The 25,915-nt window shown below is 38.3% G+C and overlaps 1 protein-coding gene across 1 annotated transcript in view; it reads right to left on the bottom strand.

Moving 5' to 3' along the window:
* Positions 1 to 25,915, bottom strand: part of EEA1 (early endosome antigen 1) — a 1,728,461-nt gene that overhangs the window by 361,861 nt on the left and 1,340,685 nt on the right. Inside the window, exon 22 of the mRNA XM_044087190.1 lies at positions 14,581 to 14,775. Coding sequence (XP_043943125.1) covers positions 14,581 to 14,775 — 195 coding nt within the window. The remainder of the gene's footprint in view (positions 1 to 14,580; positions 14,776 to 25,915) is intronic.

The raw sequence follows: 25,915 nt of genomic DNA, 5'->3' as shown, positions 1-25,915 counted from the left end.
TCTCCATCCATGTGAAGCAGAGTTCCTCCTTAACCCAATTCATGTGTAACTTGGACAACTGGATGGGGAATAGGAAATTCATCCCTAGGTTGGCACTTATGTCACTAATGGACAAAGGCAGCCTGTAAAATCATTCCTCTCCCACACCAAGCTTTGTAAATGTTTCACCACCCAAGCCTGGTTACATTTAGCAAGGGTACTAGAACGTGACAGAGATTTTGGATGCATTGCTAGGCTTAAAAATGCCCCTGTAGTTGTTAGCCTAGTATACACCTATGACCTTATGGATAAAGGTAAACCAAGAAAAAAGGCCTAAAAGAAGGACTTGTTTTCAAGAAACCCTGTGCCTGTGAAAAAAAAATGAGTTCAGAGTAGACTCACCATGGGAGTTTATAACTTAGCTCTTCTTGTTACAGAACGCAGAGCAAGGATAAGCACAGTTTTCCAAATAACTTCACATAGCTTAACGATTTGGTTAAAAAAAAAAAAAAAGAAAAGTGCCATTTTTTAGACACAAAGTTAGAATCCCTTGGAGAAGCCACCTGCTTTATGGGTGGATACAAAAGAAAAAACACTATCAAAAAATGCTTGATTCGAGAACAAGTAGAAAAGGGAGGTGGTCCGAAGGCAGACAAGCAGAAATGGACAAAAGATGAAACTTAATAGAGAATAAGGCCAGCCAGAAGACAAAAACTCAGACAAACAATCTAGAACCACAGGCAACCAGGCCATAAAGGCCCTGGTTCTTAGTATGGCACCAGCTAAAAAACTTCTCCACTTACCCATACCTGACTTTAAAATAGCAGGTACTTTGCCTCCTTTAGTACCTGCTGCACTTCCTCAGAAAGAAAGGTGCTTAAAATCTCAAACTTTATAGTCCAGATAGTTGACTGAAATATGTACAGGTTGGGGCTGGTTGCATCAAACAACCCCATCATAGATTCATAGTTACATACTAGGCTAATGATCACCAGGGCCTTTATCAGCCTAGTCAGCCAATCCAACCTATTTATTTCCCTATGCATCATGGGCTTTTATTAGGAGGGGGTATGTTAGTTAGCAAGTTTCTATAGGTTATGTGGGTGGTGTGCTAGTTTGGGCATTACTGTATGCCTGTGTATATCAGTGACATGGGGTCCAGGCCCAGGTTGAATTTCTTTTTTCCAATCCATTGGTCAAGGTTAGCTATGGACTCATCCACATGGATGGGAAACCTGTTACAGAGCATGGGGATCATCTGAGACAATGTGTCTTGCCAACATATCTTATTTATGTCACAAGCAAAATTTAAATCGTAGGATCTAGTGATTCTGATGCTGTTTGTTTTGCAAAAGTGCAGAAGGTCCATCACAGCTGGATCCAAGGATGACTTGTATGTCAGGCAAACACTGCCTCTCAGTAACTTGTAGGACATAAAGTATAGAGATAGGCCTAGAGTAAGAAACAAATTGGGGAATCAGTGGTAATTCCTCTTGGCCAATATCAAATTACTTTAGAATCACAAATGCCTGGGCCCAAAGGGAGTCACCCACCACTATCTTTTGGTAGTCCTTCTGGGGTTTTAGAAGAACCTCTGGTACTAGTTGAAAGGGTGGAAAGGCATAAAAAGATTTCCATCCACTGGAATGAGAAAGCATCTGTACTCTAGGCCTGTTGCACAGAATCCTACAGCAGAACTTCTTTAACTATCTAACTAGTTGAGGCATTCCTCATAGTTTGATCCATTTCTGGAAGACACCCTAGTAGTACTTTCCACTGGTGGTGTCTTTCAATGTCTTGCTCCCATTGAATGAATGAAGACTGAACAGTCAAATAGGCTAAGATGCTACCACACTGGCAATCATGACAATTCTTGAAAGGTGATAAGATATGCTAACTTGCACAGGGGTCCAGGAGACCACAGATAGGTTAAGGTTCTAGGATCACTGGCAGCTGCCAACATCACTTTGAAATGTATGTGCTTTTGTCCATCTTTGTTCCAGAGACCTTGCATTATCAACCCTTGTGACAGTCCCAAATACAATGTCTGAAGCATCGATTGCCATAGCCTGACAAGGAGGGAGAAGGGGAGGAGGCCAAAATGGAGAGATACTTGGAATGCCTGTCACTCTAAAGCTCCTCTTACAAATCCCAGCACTAGAATTGGAAAGAATAAAGGGTGCTGATGTTGAGGCTAGACAGACCAGAGGTACCACTGAAATTTTCTCATGTAAAGTCTCACTCACAGGATCATGATCACAGATGCCATTAAATTAAAAGTCATGTACTTACCATAAATAGCCATCTGTGTTGTACATTTTCATTCTTCCTCAACAAATGGGTTATGGATCTAATACTCAGATTCAACTCAGATGCATACTTCAGACTTTGGATCCAACTCTTGAGCTCCTCCATCTAGCCATAATGTGCTAGTCCATCCTCGATACCTCAAATAGAGTCTGTTGTCATAAGATCCCCATTAATTAGTTAAAGAAAGGGACAGCTCAAAAATAGGGCTCAAACCTAGAACTATAAGTTCCAATAGGAAATCCAACAGGTCCCTTCAGGAGATTATAGAAAGGGGGATAGATTTGAGGGGGGGGGGGTGAGGAAGTGAAAATGGACAACACAGATGCCTAGTTATGGTGAGTGCATAACTTTTAAATCTGATGCTGTCCTTTTCATTTTTCCTCAGTGAAGAAAAGAGTCCCCAGCAATGTGAATCTTGGGAGGCCCTAATGGAAGGATATTCTGGAGAACCGCTGATCTGCTTCTGAAGATTACGTCCAACTTGTAATGAGAAATAAAGGTATGAGCATTGGACCATATGGCGGCTGCATAAATATCAACAGAAGTTCTCGACCAAAAAGCAGATTAAGTGGCCATGGATCAAGCTGAGTGGGCTTTAGGTGGTCTTAGTAGAAAAAAATGCCTTGTTGGGAATAGATCCAAGAAATGTAATCAGTTATCCTTTCAGCTAATGTAACTTTAGATACTTGGTAACCCAGTCGATTTGTTTACAAGGACACAAACAGCAGATCTGATTTTCTGAATTCTTTAGTTCTTTGTATACAAAAATGTACGTGCATCCAGGAGATGTAGAATGTATTATCCTTTGAAAATTTTGGAACGATGACCAGAATATGAATGGAATGGGTAATGTTACATTCAGAAACCACTTTACATAAAAAGGAAGGGTTTGTCCATAACGTTATCCTGTCTTTATGGAAAATAATGTACAGAGATTTTCATGAAAAAAACTGAAGTTCAGAAATTCTTTTTGCAGAAGTAATAGCTATTAGGGAGGCTGTTTTCCATGATAGGAATTTTAAATAATTTTTTTGCTAAAGGTTCCAAGGGTTTCTGAGTCAGACCTTGTAGTACCACTGTCAGATCCCAGGGAGGTTTCTTAACACCCAAAGGGAAAATCTTTTCCATTTGCTCTTGCAAACCTTCTTGTTGGTGTCTTTTTGCAAGGATAATAAAATTGTATGTACTTGGGAAGAAAGCCTGGGCTGTTTAGCTATTACTGGAACTGGAGAAACTGTCCGGTTAGATTGAGGGCTGGGATATTGGGATGACTCATCCCTGAGGGGTGTGACAGAAGATCTGGAGTTGCATCCACTATCCAGGGAGGATAATGAAGATGAGACCAAAGGATGGGGAACCACATCTGGTGAGCCCAGTTGGGGGCAATGAGGATGACTGAGCTCTTCAACCGAATTGCTTTCTGTAGAAATTTGGGGATCAAGGGAAGTGGGGGATGAGTGTAAAGGAGACTGGATGGCCAAAAGTGGACTACAGGATCTTTCAGTGACTCTCCCTGAGGAGGGATCAGGGCAAAAAACCTGCTGCACCCCTTGTTGTTGTGGGGGACACAAAGAGGTCGCAGCAAGGGTGGTGCCAACGACAGAAAATTTCCTCTGCCATTGACTGAGAGACCACTCATGCGGCATCAGAATAGACCTGCTGGGTTTGTCTGCTAATACGATGGATTTCCCTGGAATGTGTGTTGCAACTAGAAAGTGGCTGGTGAAGACTGCCCATTGCCACACTATCATACCCTCCTGGCAGAGAGGGTAAGACCAGGTTCCACCTTGCTTGTTGATGTACCAGACTACAGACATGTTGTTGGTCTGAATCGCAACAGTCCTTAGAGGAACAGTATCTTGAAATGCCTGTTAGTAATACTGCTCTCACCTCCAGGCGACTGATATGTAAATTGTTTTCTTGGGGGGACCATGTGCCTCCGGCCATCCTTTCCAAGTAATGCCCCTCACCCCAACTGGGAGGCATCTGTAGTCACCGTGGTCATTCAGGGCAGTAAAACAGAGGCTCAGCAAAGGTAAATGTCTTCTGACTGGATCCACCAGTGGATGTGGTGTTTGCAAATTAGTGTAAGCTTGACTGGAAAAGATAGGGGTTGTCAAAGAATAGGTTCATAGGTTGGTACTAGGCTATCAGCCCTAGGGCCTATACAAGCCTAGCCATAACAATTCCCTGGCTATTTCTTTCCACACTATTTACTTCCCTGGACCCCTGTCTAGCAGGGCGACTGATGTGATCCCCGGGGTGAATTTCCTTTCTCCCATCAAAACATCAAGGCTCCTTTTGAAGAGGGCCAACAAGGCGCTCTGCTTGACACGTATGGGCAGTCTATTCCAGAGTCTGGGGAGTCTCTGGGTCAGGAACCTATCCCTCCAGCATGTTTTGTTTATTGTGATGACAAGATTTAGATCCCTAGAGCGTGTGGCTCTGAGGGATTGGGATTTATTTAAGTGTAGCATGTCCAGCAGCTCTGGGTTTGACATGGCCTTGTATGTTAAGCAGAGATTGCCTCGGAGTAGACAATATGCGACAGAGTATATCTGGAGTTTTTTTTAAGGTGGTCAGCATAGGGCATCTGCTTTAGGCCTATGATTCTTTTAGTGAGGTATTTCTGCAGCCTTTCCAGTTGTTGTAGATGTCTTGAGAGGTACATACCAAATGGGGCATTGTATTCTATAATGGGTCTAATTAGGGATGAGTACAGTGGGACAATGACCTCCTTTTTTCTGGATGAAAAGCTCTTAGTGATGAGGTGTGCCACATAGAAGGATTTCCTGACTGTTGTGGCGGTGTGGTTACTGAAGGAGAGACCACTGTCCACCTGTGTCCCTAAGTCTCTTATCACACTTTCGGTGTTTAGTGTACTGCCACCTATGTGATAATTCACGGGTACATGTTTTTTCCCCAAAGGGGATAACTATACATTTCTTGGCATTGAGCTTGAGCCCATGGCTCTTGCACCAAGCATCTGTTTCTGTAAGGCCCTTTTGTAGAGTATCCACATCATTTGGGGATTTAATAATGGCTCCCAGTTTGCAGTCATCTGCAAACTTTGTTAGCCAGAGTCCCTTAGTGTTGGCCTATACTTCAGAGAAGCAGATGCCAATCAAGAGACGTCCCAGGACTGAACCCTGAGGTACTCCACTTGTCACTTGTCTGGAGCTGGATTTGGAGTCAGCTACTTTTACAGTGTGGGTTCTGTCAGTAAGCCAGTTGGCAACCCATCGAGTGACGTAGGGATTAATGCCCAACCTAGTAAGTTTATCTATGATTCCAGAGTGGGGGAATGGTGTCAAAGGCTTTGGCGAGTTCCAGATAGGCTCAGGAGACTGATTCGAAGAAGTCAATAAGGTTCAGGAGACAAGATCGGCCCTTCACGAACCCAAACTGGGAGGGGTAGACCAATGAACAGCTACAGTCCACTGAAGAACACACATATAGTAACGTGCTAAAGGAAGTAGGACTATTGCTGCTGCCATAAACCCTAAAGTTTGAAGAATTAATCTGGCTGGTAGAGACAGATAGGATAGAATCTGATGAACTTGAGATCTAAGTGTGTCTATGCGATGAGTGGGTAAAGAGGCAATTTGTGTTGTCGTGTTCAGATGTGTGCCAATAAACTCCAGGCTCTGTACTGGTACCAGATTTCACTTGGCGTAACTGATCGTTATCCCTAGTAAGTGACAAATCTGGAGCAAACAGGACCTGGATTGTTGTAGGAGACACACAGTGGGGGAGGTGAGGAGGCAATCATCTAGGTATGGAAGCACTCAAAATCCTTTTAGTCTCAAGTGAGCTGCCACCACTGCCCTGCATTTGTTGAACACCCTGGGGGCTGTGGTGAGTCCAAAGGGCAGGGCTCTAAATTGGTAATGACTGGCTCCCAGCCAAAAAGCATAAGTGTCATTGGGAGCACCTGTTTATTTTGATGTGATAGGTACCCAAGATGTAGATGGGTCAGCACCAAAAGCCTTCAGAAATACTGACTCCTCTGGAGAAGGATCATCAAAAGACCAATCACCTTTTTGCCTAAGGATCTCTAATATGTCTGAGAATGTGATATCTGTTTCTGAAATTTCTAATACAGCTAGAGAAGGCTTTCTGGTCATTCTTAACCTGGGTAACTATTCTTACCACATATAAGGCTTTGGTTGATTGGATCAGGATCCAGAGTTCCTAGTTTAGTTTAGCAAGAGCATTTTCGGCTTCTTGGAAGTTGCATTTACTTTTGTGTGCAATGCGTTTTCTTCTTTTATTATAGAGCCTGTTTACATTAGGGTTCTACTACAGGGATTAATTAATTTGGCATTATATTAGTCTCGCAGGGGGATAGATGAATATATGCAACTACTTACAGAGAGTTTGCATTGATGAAATTCATAAATGTCTGGGCATATATGTTTGAGCATGCAAGTCTTCCATTTTATAGACAGATACTTGAAGTCTCCTACGAAATGATGTTTACCTTAATATATAGCAGACTCCATAATAATTACTTATGAGGTATGGGCCAAGGGGAACACAGAGGGGGTGCTGTAGTTAGCTATAATGTGATAAGAATTACTTTTTTTTAAATTGTAAGTTGGACATGCTGTGTGTTATTGTTTCTAACAAGTTTGGAGATGAGATAAGATTTTGTTTTAGAATACAGAGACTCCACCACCTTTAGTGCGTTTTGTCTAATGTGTGTGTGTGTGTGGGGGGGGCTGTACAAGTGATAGGTATTAAAGCCCTGCAATTATTCACTGGTCTTAAACCAAGTCTCTTACAATCCATATATCAATGTTTTTCCAGGGTAAATAGTGCTTATATAGGGCATGGAGGTTTTGTTAAGGCTTCTAACACTGAGCAACAATACCTTAATGTTGCCCAGATTCTGTTTAGTAATTTTGAAAGCTTTAGAAGACTGATATTGCTTAAAAAAAGTCACTATGGCGTGGACAAAGTTTTAGTAAATACATAGAAACCCTGGGAGTATATGTGCAAGCCATTACTGGCAAAACAGTAGAACACTGCTCAAGGCTAGGTTCATACCTGCTTCAGACACATATTCCAAGTGCTCAATCATGTCTTTCTTTACACAGTTCAGGGAGGTACATCAAGTTCTTTAGACCCACATGAACAATGAGTGCAGTGACTATGTCATATGTGTACTTATGGTGCAAGGACTTGAGTGGTTGCAGATGGCAACTGACTATAACCCTCTCTTTGCACAGTCTGATGAGTGGCATATCTCTGAGTCAACTATTACAGCAAACTCTCAGTTAACTGGAACTCAAGCAACTGTCACTCTTAACCAACCAGAAAAAAAAAAAATAAGAAATACAGTACATTATAAACAATTCAATTCAATTTTCATGTGTTGCACTGTTTCTCCCCCAGTCAGGTTTTTAATTACTGCATTTCAATATTAAAATCAAATCAATACAGTGTTTATGGTATGGTACCGGGTACAGTATAAGTCATACCTATTTTTAATAGTAACTCTCACGCAACCAGAAACTACAGTTATCCGGCATTTACCAATACCCATGGGTGCTGGTTAACTGAAAGTTTTCTGTACTAGGATATTGAATTATATGGTGGTTTGCCTTTTGTGCTTATGGCAATGTGATTCCCGGATGTATGTTTCACAGTGACTGCTGCTTGTGTTGTGTGATTGTGAGGATGCTAGGGGTACTTATTCCTTAGATTACATTTAGGAGGCCTTTGTGGCTTAGGTACGTTACTTTTAAGAGCCTCAGCGTATGTAGAGCTGTGTGTGCTTGGCCCGAGCTGTGTGTGGTCGGGTTTACTGTGGTGTCATGTGGTACTGACAACCTGCTTATTATCTGTAGTAACTTTGTGTGACAGCTTTGGGTATGTGAGAGGGGTCTATGTTCAGCTACCAAAAAGGATAAAACTTAAACGTTAAATTTCGAATGGGACATGGCAAAATGGAAAACAGTGAACAAGAATATTGAAAATAAATGCATCGAATGGCCATAGCTGGCCAACAACCAGGAAGTAATGTGATGCATAAGGTAAGTGAAGGAAAACTTTTTAAATTTTCCCTATTCCCCACTGCAGTGCAATCTTGGAGTTGGTATATATAGTTAGGGTGGGTGTGGGGGGATGCAGCCCCCCACACTGTTTGGTTATGTTTACGATGTTGGCTGACTATGGCCATTCATAGGCTCATAGGTGTTTACTAGGCCAACGACCACAAGGGGCTTTTTAAGCCTAGCCATGCATCCCAAATCTCTGACAAGTTCTGGTACCCTTGTTAAGTGTAAGCAGGGGCTTGGGAGGTGAAACATTTACAAGAAAGGGCCTGAGTGATGAACCATTTACAGGTTGCCTGTGTCCATTAGAGAGACAGTTGCCAAGTCAGGGATGAATTTCCTGTTCCTCATCCAATTGCCCAAGTTACATTTGAATACCAGATTCATAAGTACACATCCTCAAAATCTATCCTTTCACATCCATATCACTATCAAGTGCCTTCCTACAAATCAAGCAATGAAGATGTGGCACCTGCACTATTTAACAAGTTGTACACAAAAGTTAAGTATGACAGAGCTGTCTGGTCATCCTCTGCAACCAACAGGAGTGAAGCTGCCAGTTATCAGTCAGCTTGGCACAGGGAAAAAACTACCTGGCTTTATCTCTTCCTCGGTTACTAATAATGCCTCATACATCACCATCTTCTCCAGATCTGATAAAAGCGGCTCGAAAGTGGAAAATTCCCCACAGACTGCTATCATAACATAAACCCATCATCCAAAAAGGACTCCCATCTGCCAGGCTAGGGGAAAAGGAGGGCAGGAATGCTGGTGAGGGTGAACCACAATCATACAGATCTATCATTATGGTAAGTACCTGACAGTCTGGTTTGCAGTCTTCAACCCCTAGGGCAGCGACCCAACTTTCTTGGTTGCATCATGAAAATATTCTACAAATGATCAAAATCCTGGAGGAGGACCTGGACCTTGAGCTCACATCCAGCTTACAGTATCTTGCAAAGGTATGTAGATAAGCTCCTGCTGCAGCTACATACATATCTATAACAGCATTTCTGAAGAATGCGTGTGATGTGGTCACAGCCTTTATACAGCATACATGCAGGCTGAATTGCTAACATTTTGCATACATATCAAAATAAAATTGAATGCACACTGACAGCCACCTAAACTGAATGACTTTTGAAACTTTGTTGCATAGTACATTTAGAGCAAAGGAAACAAATATCTCAGCATCCTTCCAAGATTTTGCCTCATGCTGTACCTTGCAAGAGGTGAAGGAAATTATGGCCACCTATGAATCCTAATGTCTTGATACACACAGCTGCCAATATGGAAGTTTATTTTCGATGTTCTCATTGTTCACTAATTTTCCTTTTCGCTGTGTCCCATTCGAAATTTAGCCATTTGAGTTTTATCCTTTTTGTAGCTGAAAATAGACCCACTCCCTAACATTATATAGTGACATCTCTCATACTGTCAGTTTAAGTAGTAGGTGGTTCCCAGCAGACATGAGAACGGTTACATTGCTCATGATACTCATTTCAACCAGAATGGCTACAAGGAGAGTTAAAAAGTGCAAATCCATGGTTTCCGTTGTTTACCAATAAGAGCTGAATGGTGAGTAATGCCCAAAGAGATTTGGGGTTGACTTTGTGAAGTACTATATGTATAAAACAAACGATCTAGTCTAAAAAGTGAATAATCTACGTCTAATCACAAAGAGCAAAGCATCTCTTTTTGCAAACCAAGGGCTCCTTGGGCAATTACTGACTTAAGTACACAAAGAATTTATGGAGAAGACAGAGAAATTTACGATTCAAAGTACCTGTGCCTACGGTTAAATACAGCTGCACAATAAGCAGCACAGAAAATGTAAAAATATTCAAATGAGCCCACCAGCCAATAGCAAACTACTGCACTTCAAGGTACTACAACAATCAGAGTCGTAGAAAGGGCATGTCCACAACCTACCCACCAACTGCAGTCCAATATAACATATTGCTTATAACCAGCCTTTATCTTTTTACTGTATAAACCCCAGATATATTACAATGAAGTAATTTAATACTACTAGCCAAACAGCAGTTACTAGTAAGACCCCATACACATTTAAAATATCTCTGCATACTGTGCATACATTATTAAAAATAAGACCATTTTTTACTTGGTTACGTCTTCAGTCATTATCCTTCTAATCATTATGGCAATGTGGGAATTATGCCTTAGGGTCTTCCAAGCAACTTAACAGTCCACAAACTTCTAGCCCTTTTTCAACACCGCTTGCAGAAACACAGTTCTAATGTCCAAACTGCAGTTTATAGAAATGACACTTTACAATAATTCCATTTCTCAATTTAACATTAATGCTTGGATTATTGCTCATCATCTTATCCACCAAACACCGATCTATGATTCAAGTCCTAGATACTCCTGATCTTTCTAGTCAGCTCCTGGGCTTTTACTGTTGCTCATTTTCCTTTGAAATAATGCAAAATGTTTTACAGGCAAGTCCCGCTTATGAGCTCCCTCCTTCAGCTTTGCTCACTTACTCTTTGCTAAGTAAACTTTTTTTTTCCTCCTTAGCCTGTTCTGCATCTAAAATTTCTTTGACTCTAAGAAAAACATATTCTAAAAACAGCCGGACACGGCAACTTCAATCTCACTCCTGCCTCCGGACTTCCACTGATTGCATGGATAAACTCAATTCTCTTCTGTCTGGTATACAGTGAACAATCATTTTCCACAAAATCTGCCGTGCCTCCAATTAATATTTTTCCCTTCTGCCTCAGTTTTTTCAGTAGTAGCGGTTCCTGCTGGTATGACTAGATCTTTTCTACTTTAGGCCTTGGCTTCTTTCTCATGAACAAATTTGGAGCAGACACTTCAACTGTACAAATTCTGTGCCCTTTCAATTAACAAATTCTGTTGTGGAATACCCATCCATTTGTTTCATTTGTACTGCCATAAAATCAATGCAGCCTATTTCTTCCAGTTTCTCTGTTGTAGCAGATAATCTCAGGTTTTCCCTGCATGCTGTCTTCTAACTCAGGAACTCCTTTTTGCTGAACAGTTGCAAGACTCTTCCACCAGAGTTCCTTTTTCTCCTTTCCTGATTGATTACTTTCCTACATTTTCCAGATTTCTTCTTTGCAGATATCTAGGCAGTATAATAACTGGCCAATAACTGAATTTTACCTAAACTGTAAGAAACTTTCCACCAGGTGTTCTCAGTAGAATAACTATACAAAAATACTCCCCAGATTTGAAACAGTATGAACCTAGTGGTGGTATTAACTGTTATAAAAACAAATAAATAAAATAAAGTTTAAGAGATGTACTTTGTAGACAGCTTTGTTTATTTTTTATAACAGTTAATACTAGTAACTAGTTTCATATCGTTTCAAATTTGGGGAGTATTTTCATATAGTTACACCACTGAGAACCTGGTGGAAAGTTTCTTACAATATTTATTTATTTATTTTTCTTAGATAAGTGTGTGACACTTGGCTTACTGAAACTTTCAGGGATTCTGTAGATTTTGTCTTGTTAATTTTACCTAAACTGTTACACTCCACAGGCTCTTTTATTTCTGGTTTCTTTTTCACACTGGGAGTACTCAATCAACTTAGTCTTTTGAGTGTAGCCATCTTGGAATCCAAGAATTAGGATACTTGGGACCCTGAACACATTCCATTTGACTATTTGAGCCATTAGTGACAATGATAAATGAAGTAAACCTCACTATCACTGTGAATGGCAAGTTTACACGGTGGGGTAGCTAACTGCAGAGAGTGGATGAGATTTTACTTTATGTTTTCATTTTTAGAACCGACACTAATGTCTGAAGACTTTTTTAAGAACTGACTGGCAGTTTGCAGTATAAAAGTTTGCACTATGACACTATCCAGGCCTGAAAGGGGTGCTAAACTATGGTGAATGGATGGAAACATTTTTGTCATGTACAGTTTGATGTTCCCTAATAGTGATACAGTACAGAGTTGATTATCCAAACTAATTGGGGACACAGGGTAGTTCGGATAATCAAACATAAAAGTGAACCAGATAAAAAAACTTCTAAAATCTTGTTTTTTTCTGCACACAGGAATACACTTTTCAACCATTCAGCAATTCCAGTGGACAAAAAAGAATATTTTTCATACACGAGCTGGCTATAAGCTCAAAGCACATGCTCAAGCGAATACGTATAATGTTTACATATTCGGACTTTATGATTTTTCCTACCCGAAACCTGTTGGAAGGTTGGTTCAGATAATTGATGTTTCGGATAATCAACTCTCTACTGTACTGGGGAAGATGGGCACCAGCAGGGGCTATGGGGTGATGTTTAAGGTTTTTTTTTTTTTAGCACTGCAGCTCTGGTTTGGAACACTGGACCATGTACTTTTTTCTACAGTTAGAATAGATGATCTACAGTTTGAAGCATGGGCTATTCGACTATCCTGAATACTGCCACTCCAGGATTGCCCATTCACAACATCATGGTCCTCACCATGATCATTGCTGACTCACACTATCCAAAGCAAAATGGCTACCACTACAAGGCATAGCCAACCTCCTTCTGGGCTTCCTACTCTTCAAATTATTCTACCAAGATTCCCCACTTCTACACACTATGATACTCATCATTAACACCACAACCAATAATCTTAGAAGCAGACTAGAGTAGACCCTATATTCCAAAACCTTTCTATCAAGCTATGCAAATCTGATCAAGGCATCTCTGAACTACTGGCATCTCTCCCACCTCATCTCACTGAGATTTCAATCTACTCAAGTTCCAGCCACAATTCAAACAGAAAAAACAATACAAATGCCAGAATGCAGAACATAAACTACCACAGCTCCCTCTCCATGTTATTCTTTTCGTCTTAACATTTTGCTGCCTAGATGCTTCTTTGTAAGTATGCTTTGTGTAAATATATACATACTATCATTAATATTTTACACAGCATTTTGCTCTTTGCTTTCCACTGTCTGTTCTATTTGCACTTTTTGCTGTTGTTGTTGCTGTGTTACATGTAAGCTAGGCTTAACCTGCAATTGGTCTTACTATGATCAGTGCTCTGCCCCAGTAAACATGGTATACATAAAACCAATAAATACATTTTGGTCAAACAGAAGAGAAGTATTTGGGGATAAAGACAGCAGATGGGGGACAAGAATAATTTTATTTTCTCTCTCTCTCTTTTTTTTTTTTTTTTTTTTTTGCTGTTTTAGAACTGCAGGTGCAGCTTGGTGCACATAGCATTTGTCTTCTTTTTCTAATTTTTGAACTGAAACATATATAGTCAGAATTAAAGTCACTGGGAGGTGATGGTGAAATGCAGTGTCTGGGGGAAAATTAACATTCAACCCATTTTTTTAAGCTTCCATTCAGAGTTCAGCCTCTGCAGAGCAGGTTTTTATTGATTGTCACAAAAGCAGGCAATAAAAATTATCATGCTGACAACAGCTACCATCTGTGGAATTTCTAAAGGGTTAGTATGATAATGCAGTCATTACAGGTAGATTGTATTTTAGAAATCCGATCCGCGGTAGTGGTGCTGCGGTAGCGTTGTCACCTCACAGCAAGACGTTGTCACGTTCGATTCTCAGCTAGAGCGTCTTCTGTGTGGAGGCATGTGTGAATGGCCGTGCCTTCGTTGAAGGTTGTGCGTCAGGGCTGGTAACTCGGCATGTAAAAATCCACTACCAAACATTAGCGGACCGGAGTTCCGCTGTGGCGACCCCTAACAGGGATACGCTGAAAGACACAACAACAACTAATTACAGTATGCTGGCACTGGTCGTCAGTGGACATTAAGTGGAGCTGTAGCCCATCAATAAGCAGACCTGACTTTCAACTAAACCTGCTACTGAAGAATTGCAGATTTAGGAAAGGAATCAGCATAGATCAACACACGGCAGCTGTGCCTTCTGATATACCAATGCACTGACCGCACATTAATGCAAGGCAACAAAAATGCTAAAAGGTCAGTGCTACTTTCTGGAAACCTGCTCCCATATAATCATGTCTTTGATTTCTTGCTCAAACACCAGACTTTACTGTTAATACAATAAACAAAATTGTTACACACACTTAAAAAAATGCTGTCTTGCATTACACTTATGACTGCAGCACAGAAAATTCAAATAATTTTTTCAGTGTCCGATAAGTCTGTGAAAATAAAATCAAGTCATGCAGAAAATAAAGCAGAAAATGGAAAAAAAAACGGTACTATAGTTATTTGTGAAATAATGTCACTACCTTTTGCAGTAGAGAAGCTTTCAGTTCTGCTATTGCTACTTCACTTTTCTTCTTGTCTTGATCTGCAGCCTCCTGAAGTCCTTTTAACTGAGCCTGAAGTTGATGTTCATTCTTTTCTTTTTCTTTACAACTCTCACGCACTTTTGTAAGCTGTTCAGATAATGTCTGATGCTCCAGTCTCAGTGTCTTTTCAGTCTGTGAAAGAATACTTTACAGTTTAGTATTTCACTTCTATACATTGTTTTAAAAATCTTCTCATGTCATCACTTACTTTTGTAACTATTTAAGTAAAATGGTCCTTCTCAAACATGTTACCACCACAAACCTGACTATAAGTGTAAATGCAATATATGTTGTCAATTCAGAGAGAAGATATAAAAAGCATACTTTCCTCTGTAGTGACATATGCACATCTACGTTTGTTGATTATACCGCAGTATCACACACACACATACATACATTATGTTTTTTTATTTTATTAACTTTTTTGATCAGGTTAGTTGCACTAAGCTAATGACTTCTTTTTGGGTGAGACTCGAGATGCTGTTTATACTTACCAGGGGAAATCTGACCAGGGCACCAGGGAACTTCACCTTCTCGTCACTGTTGTGAGTGGGAGCCATTTTGGAGAAGCACTTCCTGTTTCCATTTCAGGTGCAGAGACAGTCTGGAGAAACAAGGAAGCAGATGGAGAGAGAAGGAGATGATGGAGTGGTGAAAGAAATGGAGGAAAAAGCAAATATCAGGACTGGAGAATGTGTGCTAGATTTTGAAGAAATGTTTCAAATAAATTTGTTTGTTGGGGATGAGTCAGCAAATGATGGATGTATAATTACAACCCTCCAGTCAGAAGGGTTGTGGGATGATTTACTTAAAGAAATAGTGGTACACAGTGAGACAGAAAATGAAAGAGATGTTTCCTGGGGAGATATTATGGAGAAAATACAAAAAGGAGAATGCAGAGACAATCCTGAAGAATAGTGATGATATGGAAAAGAAAACGTGCAGAGAAAGTAAAAGAAGGCAAAAGTGGAGTAGTAGAAAAGGCAGAAGAAAATAAAAAATAGAAGTACATGGTAAGGACATTTGGTCATATTATATTTGAGATTTTTTCAATGGGAATGTTTTCTTGGACAATATGAATAAAGAATGACTGTAACCCATGGAATCTTTCTGTGATAAAAGCATTTAACATGGAAACAAAAAAAGAAAATTCACGTACAATTCTGAACAGGGGCATAAAGAGAAAGAGGTATAAAAGACATTTGAAAACTTTATGTAAAGAAGTACTGGACACTGCAAAAGTTCACGACAAAAGGGGTTTATGGACTGGTGGCTGGGATTGTAATATTGTGTTAAAATAGAAAGAGAAAAAATATGCATATACCAAGCATGATAAATGTGGAGAGGAATATACATATACCAAGCAAGATAAATGCTGAGGAGAATATGCGTGTTGTAAAATACTGGGGACAACCCAAAACATGTTGATTTTTTTTCTGGAAAAGGACATTTGATAAGAACTGTGACAAAAGAAAAAGTTATATTTGTGGGGAAATGGAATATGATGCAAAACGTGAAATTAAATGTAACAAAATGGATAGATTGCAAAAATGAAAATAAAAGGAAAAAAGAAAGAAGGAAATGAACACAGAAGAAATTTTAGAAACAGAAGAAAAAATGAAAAAACAAAAAAAATAATAAAGAGGACACAGAAGAAGGTTCTGAAATAAGCGAAGATGATGAAAAACTGGGCGGTAGTAAGAAAAAATTATATTGGTACAACAGCAAAAGACAGAAAAAGAAAATTTAAAGGGATAAGTACAAAAGAAAAAAACAGGAAATGGATGAAAAAGAATATATATTGCTGATGACTGGGGTTGGTATAATGGTTAAGTTGTCTGACTCACAAACACAAGGTACTGTGGTTAATTCTCACCTTTGGGAAGGAAATCAGCTAGGCTTAGAGTGGCCTACTAAGAGAGTTAGTCTAGTAATTAGCAATGAACTTATAAAACAGTGAATCTAAAGAAAAGAGAAAATGAAAATTTTAGAGTTCTTTCTGTAAATGTGAATAGTTAAGAATACTGTAAAAAAACAGGAATTTTCGAGTCGTGGAATGCATGTGATATAAATGCAATTACATTAGAAGACGCAAGATTTTTAACAAATGAAACATTACAAATAAGTGAAACTATAGGGAGGAAAGATCATCTGGAATTTGGGAAATAAGAGCTGCTCTGGAATAACCATATTTTGTAGAAATACTAGATATTAGATATAACTTTGGCAAAAATGGGAAGATTAACCATTGTAGATTTAAAATGGAAAGAACAAGTAAACAGAATTATAACATTGTATACTTATCTTAAATATAAAGAAATAAAAAGCTTATTTCATCAGATTTTACACTATGTAGTGATAAATATGAATATTAATAACAGAAGACTTTGTGATTTAAAAGGTAAGTTTAAAAAATGAAATAAAAAATGTTAGACATTATAAGATGTGGCAAGTTAAAACTTTGGAAAAAATTCATGGACTTACAAAAGGGGTATGTATAGAACTGAAATAGATTTAATGGTATCATACGTTTTAATTACAGTTAAAGGGGAGGTAGCTGAAACAGAATTTTCTGATCATCTTGCAACATGGCTAGAGATGAATGAAAACAAGGAATATACAAAATAAGCAAAGGCATTAAGGATAAATGAGAAAGCATGGAATGAAGGAGGACAGAGATTAGTAATACAGTTATGCAAAGATTATATTACTATCAGTACATTTTATAAAAGAAATGGCCCAAATGGTGGATGATATTTAAGGAAAAATATAAAAAAATGCAAATTCATAGTGGCAATTTGATGTGAGAAAGGTAGATAAAAAAAATGAAAAGGAACATATAACGATGCATTAGAAGATTTAGAACACAAAGACAAAAGTAACCAAGCTGAAGTACCCAGGAAAGGAACAGCCAGCAGTAGAAAGGTCCGATGTTTTAATAAAGCTAAAAGCACACAGTAACACATATTAACGCAAACACTGTAGTAGAAAGCATTTTTATCAGTATTCCAAAGACTTCATCAGATGCAGGACTGAAAATCAACACTCCAATTTATATACAAGCTCATTTCCTGTTAAAATTACTAAACATTAATTTAAAAAGATGGTGAATAAACTTTAACAAGACATGTAACTTCTCATCTTAAAGATAACACCTTAAATATGTTAAGATAAATACTTTTCTCATCCATAGTAATGTTTATGTATACAAATATAAAAATATATAAAAATATAAATGAGTTTAAAATTAATGAAACTGAATGAGCTGGTGAACATGAAAAAATGCTAAAACCTAGTACAGGACCTGCATCTTGTGGCTAAAATGTGAATTATTCAGAAAAAAAACATACATACATGACAAGCAACTATGACTTATGTACAGGCTAAAACACAAAGGAAATTCAATTCATATTTAAAACTAACTTAGCAGCTCTCATTTGTGGTAGGGGTGCAACTGAAATATTTTCATTTAAACCAGGAGGGAGTGTGGCTTGCAAAGTTGTCTGCCACCACAGTTCTTTATACTCAATTTTTCTTCCCAAAGACCCCCTCTTATTTTTCTTTTTACACCCTCTAAAACAAAAAAGGTGCATCTTGCATGTGGACATTCCAAAATACGTCTGTATAATGCATTTGTTTCTTTTCTTGTCTGAACATCATAATAATGTTCATATATTCTTCTTCTTCTTAGTATCAAAATTTTCACTGGCGAGGGAGGAGAAGGGGGAAATATTAAACAGTGATAATTTAGCCCTCTCTGCCTTGGACACTGATGTTATAAATAAGGACAATGTGAATGAATTTAAGTTCACTAGCAATGTTTTCATAAATTACAATTTTAATGATGTTAAACTCAAAGAGGAACATTTCAGCCTGTTGTCAAAGGGACTGAAATACATTCCCTAGGAAAGTAGATTTGACTAGAACCATTTTGGATGTGAAAATGTTTATAAGAAAGGTTAACTTAGGGGTGGTACTACCCCAGGATAATAGACTAAACTCAAATCAACTGGAAAAGGAAAAGTACTTATAACCCCCCCACACACACACGCACACACCCTCAACTCAAAACTTTGAATGGATTGTAGAAAATGAAATTAGGAAAGGTTATTTGAGTGTGAAGTTCAAAGAGAACTTAGATCTCAAAGAAAAGAATATTCTATCAGAACTTAGGAGTAATAAACAAACCAGAGTTATGAAGGCAGATAAGGGAGGGGGGAATGGTCTTGATGGATGCCTTGATTTATGAAGGGAAAATGAACAACATACTGATGGGATCCAAGTAAATATGCGAGTGTATCCAAAATGAAATAAATATAGCTTACAGTAAAGTGGATATAGCACTTGCGGATTTGTTCTTGGAAGGCCTGATAGACCGGAATATTTTTAATTACTTGAAGGTGGTTAAACCTAGGATACCCTCAGTTTTTGGGATACCAAAGACCCATAAAAATGAGAGGGACCCCCCCTTAGGTTAACAATTTCTGCTGAAGGTTCTAAGACCCTTCCCTTAGCTAAATTTGTAGACAATAAATTTAAAAAGCTCTGGTTAAAAAGGAAAAACATTCTGAGGGACTCATGGGATCTATTAAGAGAAATAAGACATGTATAATAAAAATATTATTTTTATTGCTATAGATGTAGTAGATTTATTTTCAAGTATCCCCCATACAGAGAGGTTGCAAATCCTGGAGGAAATTTTATTTGAAGATGGTGACTTAACTCGAAACGAGCAACTAGTGTGTTTGAACCTAATGGAGTTGGTTTTAAAATATAATTTTATATTTTTTAAGGGGTAATTTGATCATCAAATTAAAGGGATGACAATGGGAGCGGCATGCTCCTACCTATGCAAACCTAGTTCTAGCAAAATGGGAAGAGAAACTTAGTGGTTGTTGGATAATGAACAAGAGATTCTGGACGATATTATGTATCTTGTGGGCAGCTCAAAAAGAAAAGATTTATGAATTTTTAGAATTCTTAAATAGCACTGTGTCATTTCTGGATTTTACTCATAACATTTCTGAAAAATTACAGTACTTGGATATAAAGATTTATAAAAAGGATGGGAAATTTTATTCTAAAATCTACAGAAAGGCTACCTTCGCAGACTCATTCCTCCATTTTAATAGTGCACACCCCTTACACTATAAAAAGAACATTGTGAAAGGGCAATTTGTTTAGGCAAGCCGTATGACATCTGAAAAGGCAGAATTTGATGTTGAAATCAACTTCTTGGAGAATTTATTCTTGGCAAGAAAATATCCCAAAGATTTAATTGATGAAGCAAGAATGGAGGTTTTACTAGGGTAAAAGAGGTAGGTTTAAACCGATATTAGGAGAAAATCTAACTGACAGGATGAATGAGATACAAAAAGGGACAGAAGACTATGGAAATGCAGTAGTTTGGGAATATAATGCTTGTGCAAAGGCAACTAGGAGAGTATTGGAAACTGACTGGAATACATTTATGGGTTTTACTGACCTGACAGGCATTTCCAGAGATACATTAAAATTTGTTTATAACAATTCTCAGAATTTGAAAAGTTTGATGGAAAATAGTGTAAATGGATTTTAATACATGATGGAAGGGTACTTACAAGTGTGGGCATTGTTCCCAATGTACCTATATAGCTAATAAAGAAGAGGTTTTTCTGGGTAGTAGAAACAGAAGGCTTAACAGCATGGGATTTTTTAACTGTGATTCTGTATCTTGCAGTTTGTGAATAGTGTCAGTCATTCTATATGGGAAAGATGGAAAGAAAACTAAGAAGAAAATATGAACATTATTATGATGTTCAGACAAAAAAAGAAACAAATGCATTATACAAACATATTTTGGAATGTCCAAGTGCAAGATACACATTTTTTTGTTTTAGAGGGTGTAAAAAGAGAAATAAGAGGGGGTCTTTTGGAAGAAAAAATTGTGTATAAAGAATTGTGGTGGCAGATAACTTTACAAGCCACACTCCCCTCCTGGTTTAAATGAAAATATTTCAATTGCACCCCTACTAAAAATGAGTGTGTCTAAGTTATAGTTTTAAATACAAATTGAATTTCCTTTCAGTAGTTTAGCCTGTACATAAATCATAGTTTCTTAAGTTGCTTGTCATATTATGTATGTTTTTTTCTGAATAATTCACATTTTAGGCACAAGATGGAGGTCCTGTACTAGGTTTTAGCATTTTTTCATGTTCACCTGTTCATTCACTTTCATTCATTTTAAACTCATTTAAATTTTTATATTTTTTTATATTTGTATACACAAACATATGGATGACAAATGTATTTATCGTAACATATTCAAGGTTTTATCCATTTATTTAGTGGTTTTAAGTGTTTTTTAAGATGAGAAGTTACAGGTCTTGTTAAAGTTTATTCACTGTCTTTTTAAATCTATGTTTAGTAATTTTAACAGGAAATGAGCTTGTATATAAATTGGAGTGTTGGTTTTCAGTCCTGCATCTGAAGTCGTCTTTGGAATACTGACAAAAAAGCTTTGTACTACAGTGTATGCGTTAATGTGTGTTACTGTGTGTTTTTGGCTTTATTAAAACATTGGACCTTTCTAGTGCTGGCTGTTCCTTTCCTGAGTACTTCAGCTTGGTTATTTGGTTTTATTTGGTACCTGGAACCTCATTGCTTTGGAAAGATAAAAAGTACTTTGACAAAGAAAAAGAATTGTATGAAAAAAAATCAAGGAAAATATTATTATTATATAAGCAAAGACATTTTTACAGGGAAAAGAAAAGTACTGAATTACTTAAGCAGATTAGTTAAGGAAGATGGTAGTGTAATGAGAGAAATAAAGTATAAAAGGAACAATAAAAGAAAACATTGTGAATCGTAGTACAATATGTACAAGAAATGTTTTAAAAAAAAGAAGGTAGTGAAAAAAACATGGAAAGTAAAAAAAAGTTAACAGAAAAAGAAAATAAAGAGTTGGAAAAGGAGATTTCTTTAAATGAGCTACATAAGTACTGGGATAAGTAAATAGACATTTGGCTGCAGGAACAGGCGGAATAGGATATGAAATGTATAACAATTTAAGGCATTGGCAAAAAAAGTAAAGACTGAATGAATAGTAAAAATGAAAGTTTTATGTATAAAGAATTATATAGTGGAACAGTTAAATTCATATGGAAGAAGGGAGACAGAAAACAATTATAAAGTGAAAACAGTATTGAATAATAATGATTATAAGATCTTTATGCAAATAATACAAAAGAGATTTGAAACTAAAATGGAAAATATTATGGAAGATAGTATATATAGTATAAAGGGGAAGGGTTGCCAGGAACTACTAGTAATAGAACAATTGTGGCTGATATTATGAATAGAAAAGAAAAAGCAAACATCATGACAGAAGACCTTAATAAGGCATTTGACACAACTGGACATGAAGTCTTAATGGGCAATAATGAAAAATATAAGTGAGAAAGTTAGGAAATTACATATATCAGCATAAAGTGATGATAAAGTAAAATGGCTGGTTAAGCAAAGAGGTGCATATGAACTGTGCTACAAGACAGGGATATCCAATGAGTTGTTTACTCTTTGCATTAGTTATGAATGTGACAGTATATGAAATAAATTACAAAATGAAGGAAGTGGGGTATAGTACACCTGAAGGGTTAAGAATTCCAGTTTTGTTAACATAAGCAGATGACATTACAATAATTGCAAAAAAACAAAATTTGGATAAAAAGTAATAATTTGCACAAATGATTGTCTAGAGATGATAGGGTTGGCTTTAAATAAAGAGAAAAGTAAAGGTTTAGATGATGTAGTAAAGATTTGGGGTATATATTTTACAATGAATGAAATGTCTGTGTCAGGTACAAAATTTGGGAATAAACTGGTTCCTCTCTGATTATTTCAGTTTGACCAGGGGAATCAGGCAGGGATGTCATCTTTCTCCTTTGTTATTTGCACTACATTTAGAACCACTGGCAAAGAAAACAAGAGGCTCAGAAATTCAAGGATATAATTAGTATGGTAGTCAAGAAAAGCTGGCTCTGTTTGCAAATTATGATATTCTTATAACTGTTAAAACCAGAAAAAGACATTTCAGTGTTGTGGAACATGTTGAGGCAGTTTCAGGTCTTATCTGGATATGAAATTAATGAAGGTAAAATAAAGGTAATAGCTGTAAAGTATGTACCCACACACAAACTGGTTCAGCAATATCCACATTTAGGGGGACATGATAAAATGAAGTACTTATGAGTACAGATTAAAAAGGATTTTGGTGTGACAGCTAAGGATATGTGGGAAGAGATTAGATAATACAAAAACTGAGAAACTGGAAGTTCTGTTATATAGATGTGGATAGCAAGATACAAACAGTTAAATTGTTTTTAGTCCCTTTAGTTTTATACACAGGTCAGGAATATTTTTAGCAACCTGAGGAGATGCTGTGAAGAGCAATTAATAAAGAGCTGAAGGATTTTATCCGGGAGGGGAAGATGGCAAGAGTGGGATAAGTTGATTCTTCCAAATGAACAAGGCAGTTTGGGATTACCTGACTTGAAGGGGGTATTTCACAGCTGCACAGTTGAGGCTCCTATATGTAGCATGAGCCAGAAACCTATAATTCAAAGTGGAAAGGGATGATGATGAAACAGGAGGCAGCTCAAAAAACAAGGAGAGACTGAGATTTTGAATGCAAATCCTTAAGGAAAATAACAACAACCAAACAGAATATTGTATTTATAAAACAGCAAAAAGTATTCTAAGACCTAAGCCAACACAGTGATGGAGAAATAAGATTCTGTTGTTAGGGATAACTGCAATTAGAGATGCAGACAATAGGCAAGGAGGAGATGAAATTTATTGGAGAAAACTCATAAAAGAACTAAAGTATTGGGAGCAAATAATTAGAGGGGGAAAGGTAATAGAATGGGAACAGGCCAATAATTTATTTGGACTGCAGAATAGAAATTGCCTTCCCTATCAAGGATCGATATCAGAGTATAGGCAAAGAGAAAGAAATAGGGGATCCTAAGCAAAAGACCAGCATTGGTACAGAACTCAACAAACAAGCCACCCTGGTGAAATCACAAAATCAATAGGCTACGTAACAGGAGGAAGAAAATCATGGCAAAAATTAGGAGGTGCAGTACCGAGCAGGATAAAAGCACTCTCATAAAACTAAACAAGCAACTCAGAGGACAAATAAAGTCCATCAAACCAAATTTGAGATAAGTCTGGCCTCCCAGGCCAAGGACAACCACAAAGCATTCTTTAGCTATGCTCACAACCTCAAGGAGAATACACAATTGTGTGCAGAGCTCACTGTAAATGGAGCCACTTATACTGAGCCAGAAGATATAGCAAACTTCCCCCTCAACCTTTCCTCAGGAATATCATAGGTTCATAGGTGTGTACTTGGCTAATGGCCCTGGAGACTTTACAAGTCTAGCCCATAGGATTACCCTGGCATCGTGCCACCCAACCTTAATTCCCAGTGCCTCTGTCGAGTAAAGCCACTGGAGTGATCCCTGGGGTGAATTTTCTATTTCCCATCCAGTCATCAAGATTTCTCTTAAAGAGGGCCAGTGAGGAGCTCTGCTTGACATGTATAGGAAGTCTATTCCATAGCATGGGCAGTCTCTGGGTTATGAACCTGTCCCTCCAGCATGTTCTGTTGATTGCGGAAATGAGATTGAGGTCTCTGGAGCATGTGGAGCGGAGGGATTGGGATTTCTTTAGATGTAGCATTTCTAACAGAGCTGGGTCAGACATGGCTTTGTAAGTCAGGCAGAGATCGCCTCTAAGTAAGTGATAGGAGACAGAGAATAGTTGGGAGTTTTTTTAGTCTGTCCATATAGGACAAATGTTTAAGGCCTAGGATCCTCTTTGTGAGGTACTTTTACAGCCTCTCCAGTTGTTGCAGGTGTTTAGCGAGGTACATGCCAAATAGGTCATTGTACTCAATGATTGGCCTAATGAGGTAAGAATAGAGGGAGACAATGACCTCTTTCTTCCTGGATGCAAAACCCTTAGTAATGAGATGTGCCACATAGAAGAACTTTCTGACCACAGTGGCAATGTGGTGGTCAAAAGAGATTGTAACGGTTTCTGTGTTCAGTGGACTACTATTGATGTGGTAATTCATGGGAACTGGGTTTTTCCCAAAGGGGATGGCGACGTTTTTTGGCAATGAGCTTAAGGCTATGGTCATGACACCAGTCGTTGGTCTCAGTGAGGCCTTTCTGTAGGATGTCAACATCACTCAGGGAGTTAATAATAGCTCCCAACTTGCAATCGTCTGCGAACTTCGTCAGCCAGAATCCCTTCGTGTTGGCCTGCACTTCAAAGCAGATACCAAATATAAATCCCCCTACTATCACTAGGGAACAGGTCCTCAATGCTCTCTCTAAGACCAAGAACACTGCATCAATGGGCCAAGACAATATCCCAGGATGCCTTCTAAATAGCAAAAAACATGACCTTTCAGGGCCTCTGGAATTACTATTCAACTGTAGCCTCCAAACAGGCTTCATGCCTCATGAATAGAGGAAGGCAACAGTCATCCCTCTGCACAAAGGTGGGCCATCTACAGACCCATAAGTCTCACTAGTGTTATAAGTAAAGCCATGGAAAGAATTATCATGGAGAAGATCAATAGAGATATAGTAAACCTTCCAGACACTGGACCCAACCCAGTTTGGTTTTGTCAGGTTATGCCAACTCAACCTGGCAGACTTCTTTGAGAAGGTCACCAAAGCAATGGATGAGGGCAAAATCATTCACACTTCCTACCTTGACCTGGCCAAGGCATTTGACACAATACCTCACTTGGGCATTGTTGACAAACACAAGAGATTTGGTACAAACCCATATGTCACCCAGTGTATAGCCAACTGACTCACAGACAGGACCCAAGAAGTTAGAATTGGGGAGTCCACCTTTACAGAGAGGCCAGTCACAAGTGGAGACCCTCAGGGATCAGTCCTTGGACTGCTCCTTTTTGGCATTTACGTTTCAGAAGTCAAGGCTAATGTCAGCTGTCTCTGGCTGGCTAAATTTGCAGATGATTGCAAATTAGGAGATGTCAGTGAATCTCACACTTAAACAAATGTTCTCCAGGAGGGGCTGACATAGAAACAACTGGCGTCAGAGCCATGGACTAAAATTAAATGACAAGAAATGTATAATAGTATCCTTTGGGAAGTCATCCATCCCTAGCAACCATCATACTGACAACACACCCCTTAGAGCTGACCCAGTAGTCAGGGACATAGGGACACACATAGATAGTAATCTA

This window comes from Protopterus annectens, chromosome 11.part0 (assembly GCF_019279795.1).
Source record: "Protopterus annectens isolate FY-2018-M chromosome 11.part0, PAN1.0, whole genome shotgun sequence".
Lineage (NCBI taxonomy): Eukaryota > Metazoa > Chordata > Ceratodontiformes > Protopteridae > Protopterus > Protopterus annectens.
Note: the sequence above shows the minus strand (reverse complement) of the source record. Positions and strands in the feature narration are given on the sequence as shown.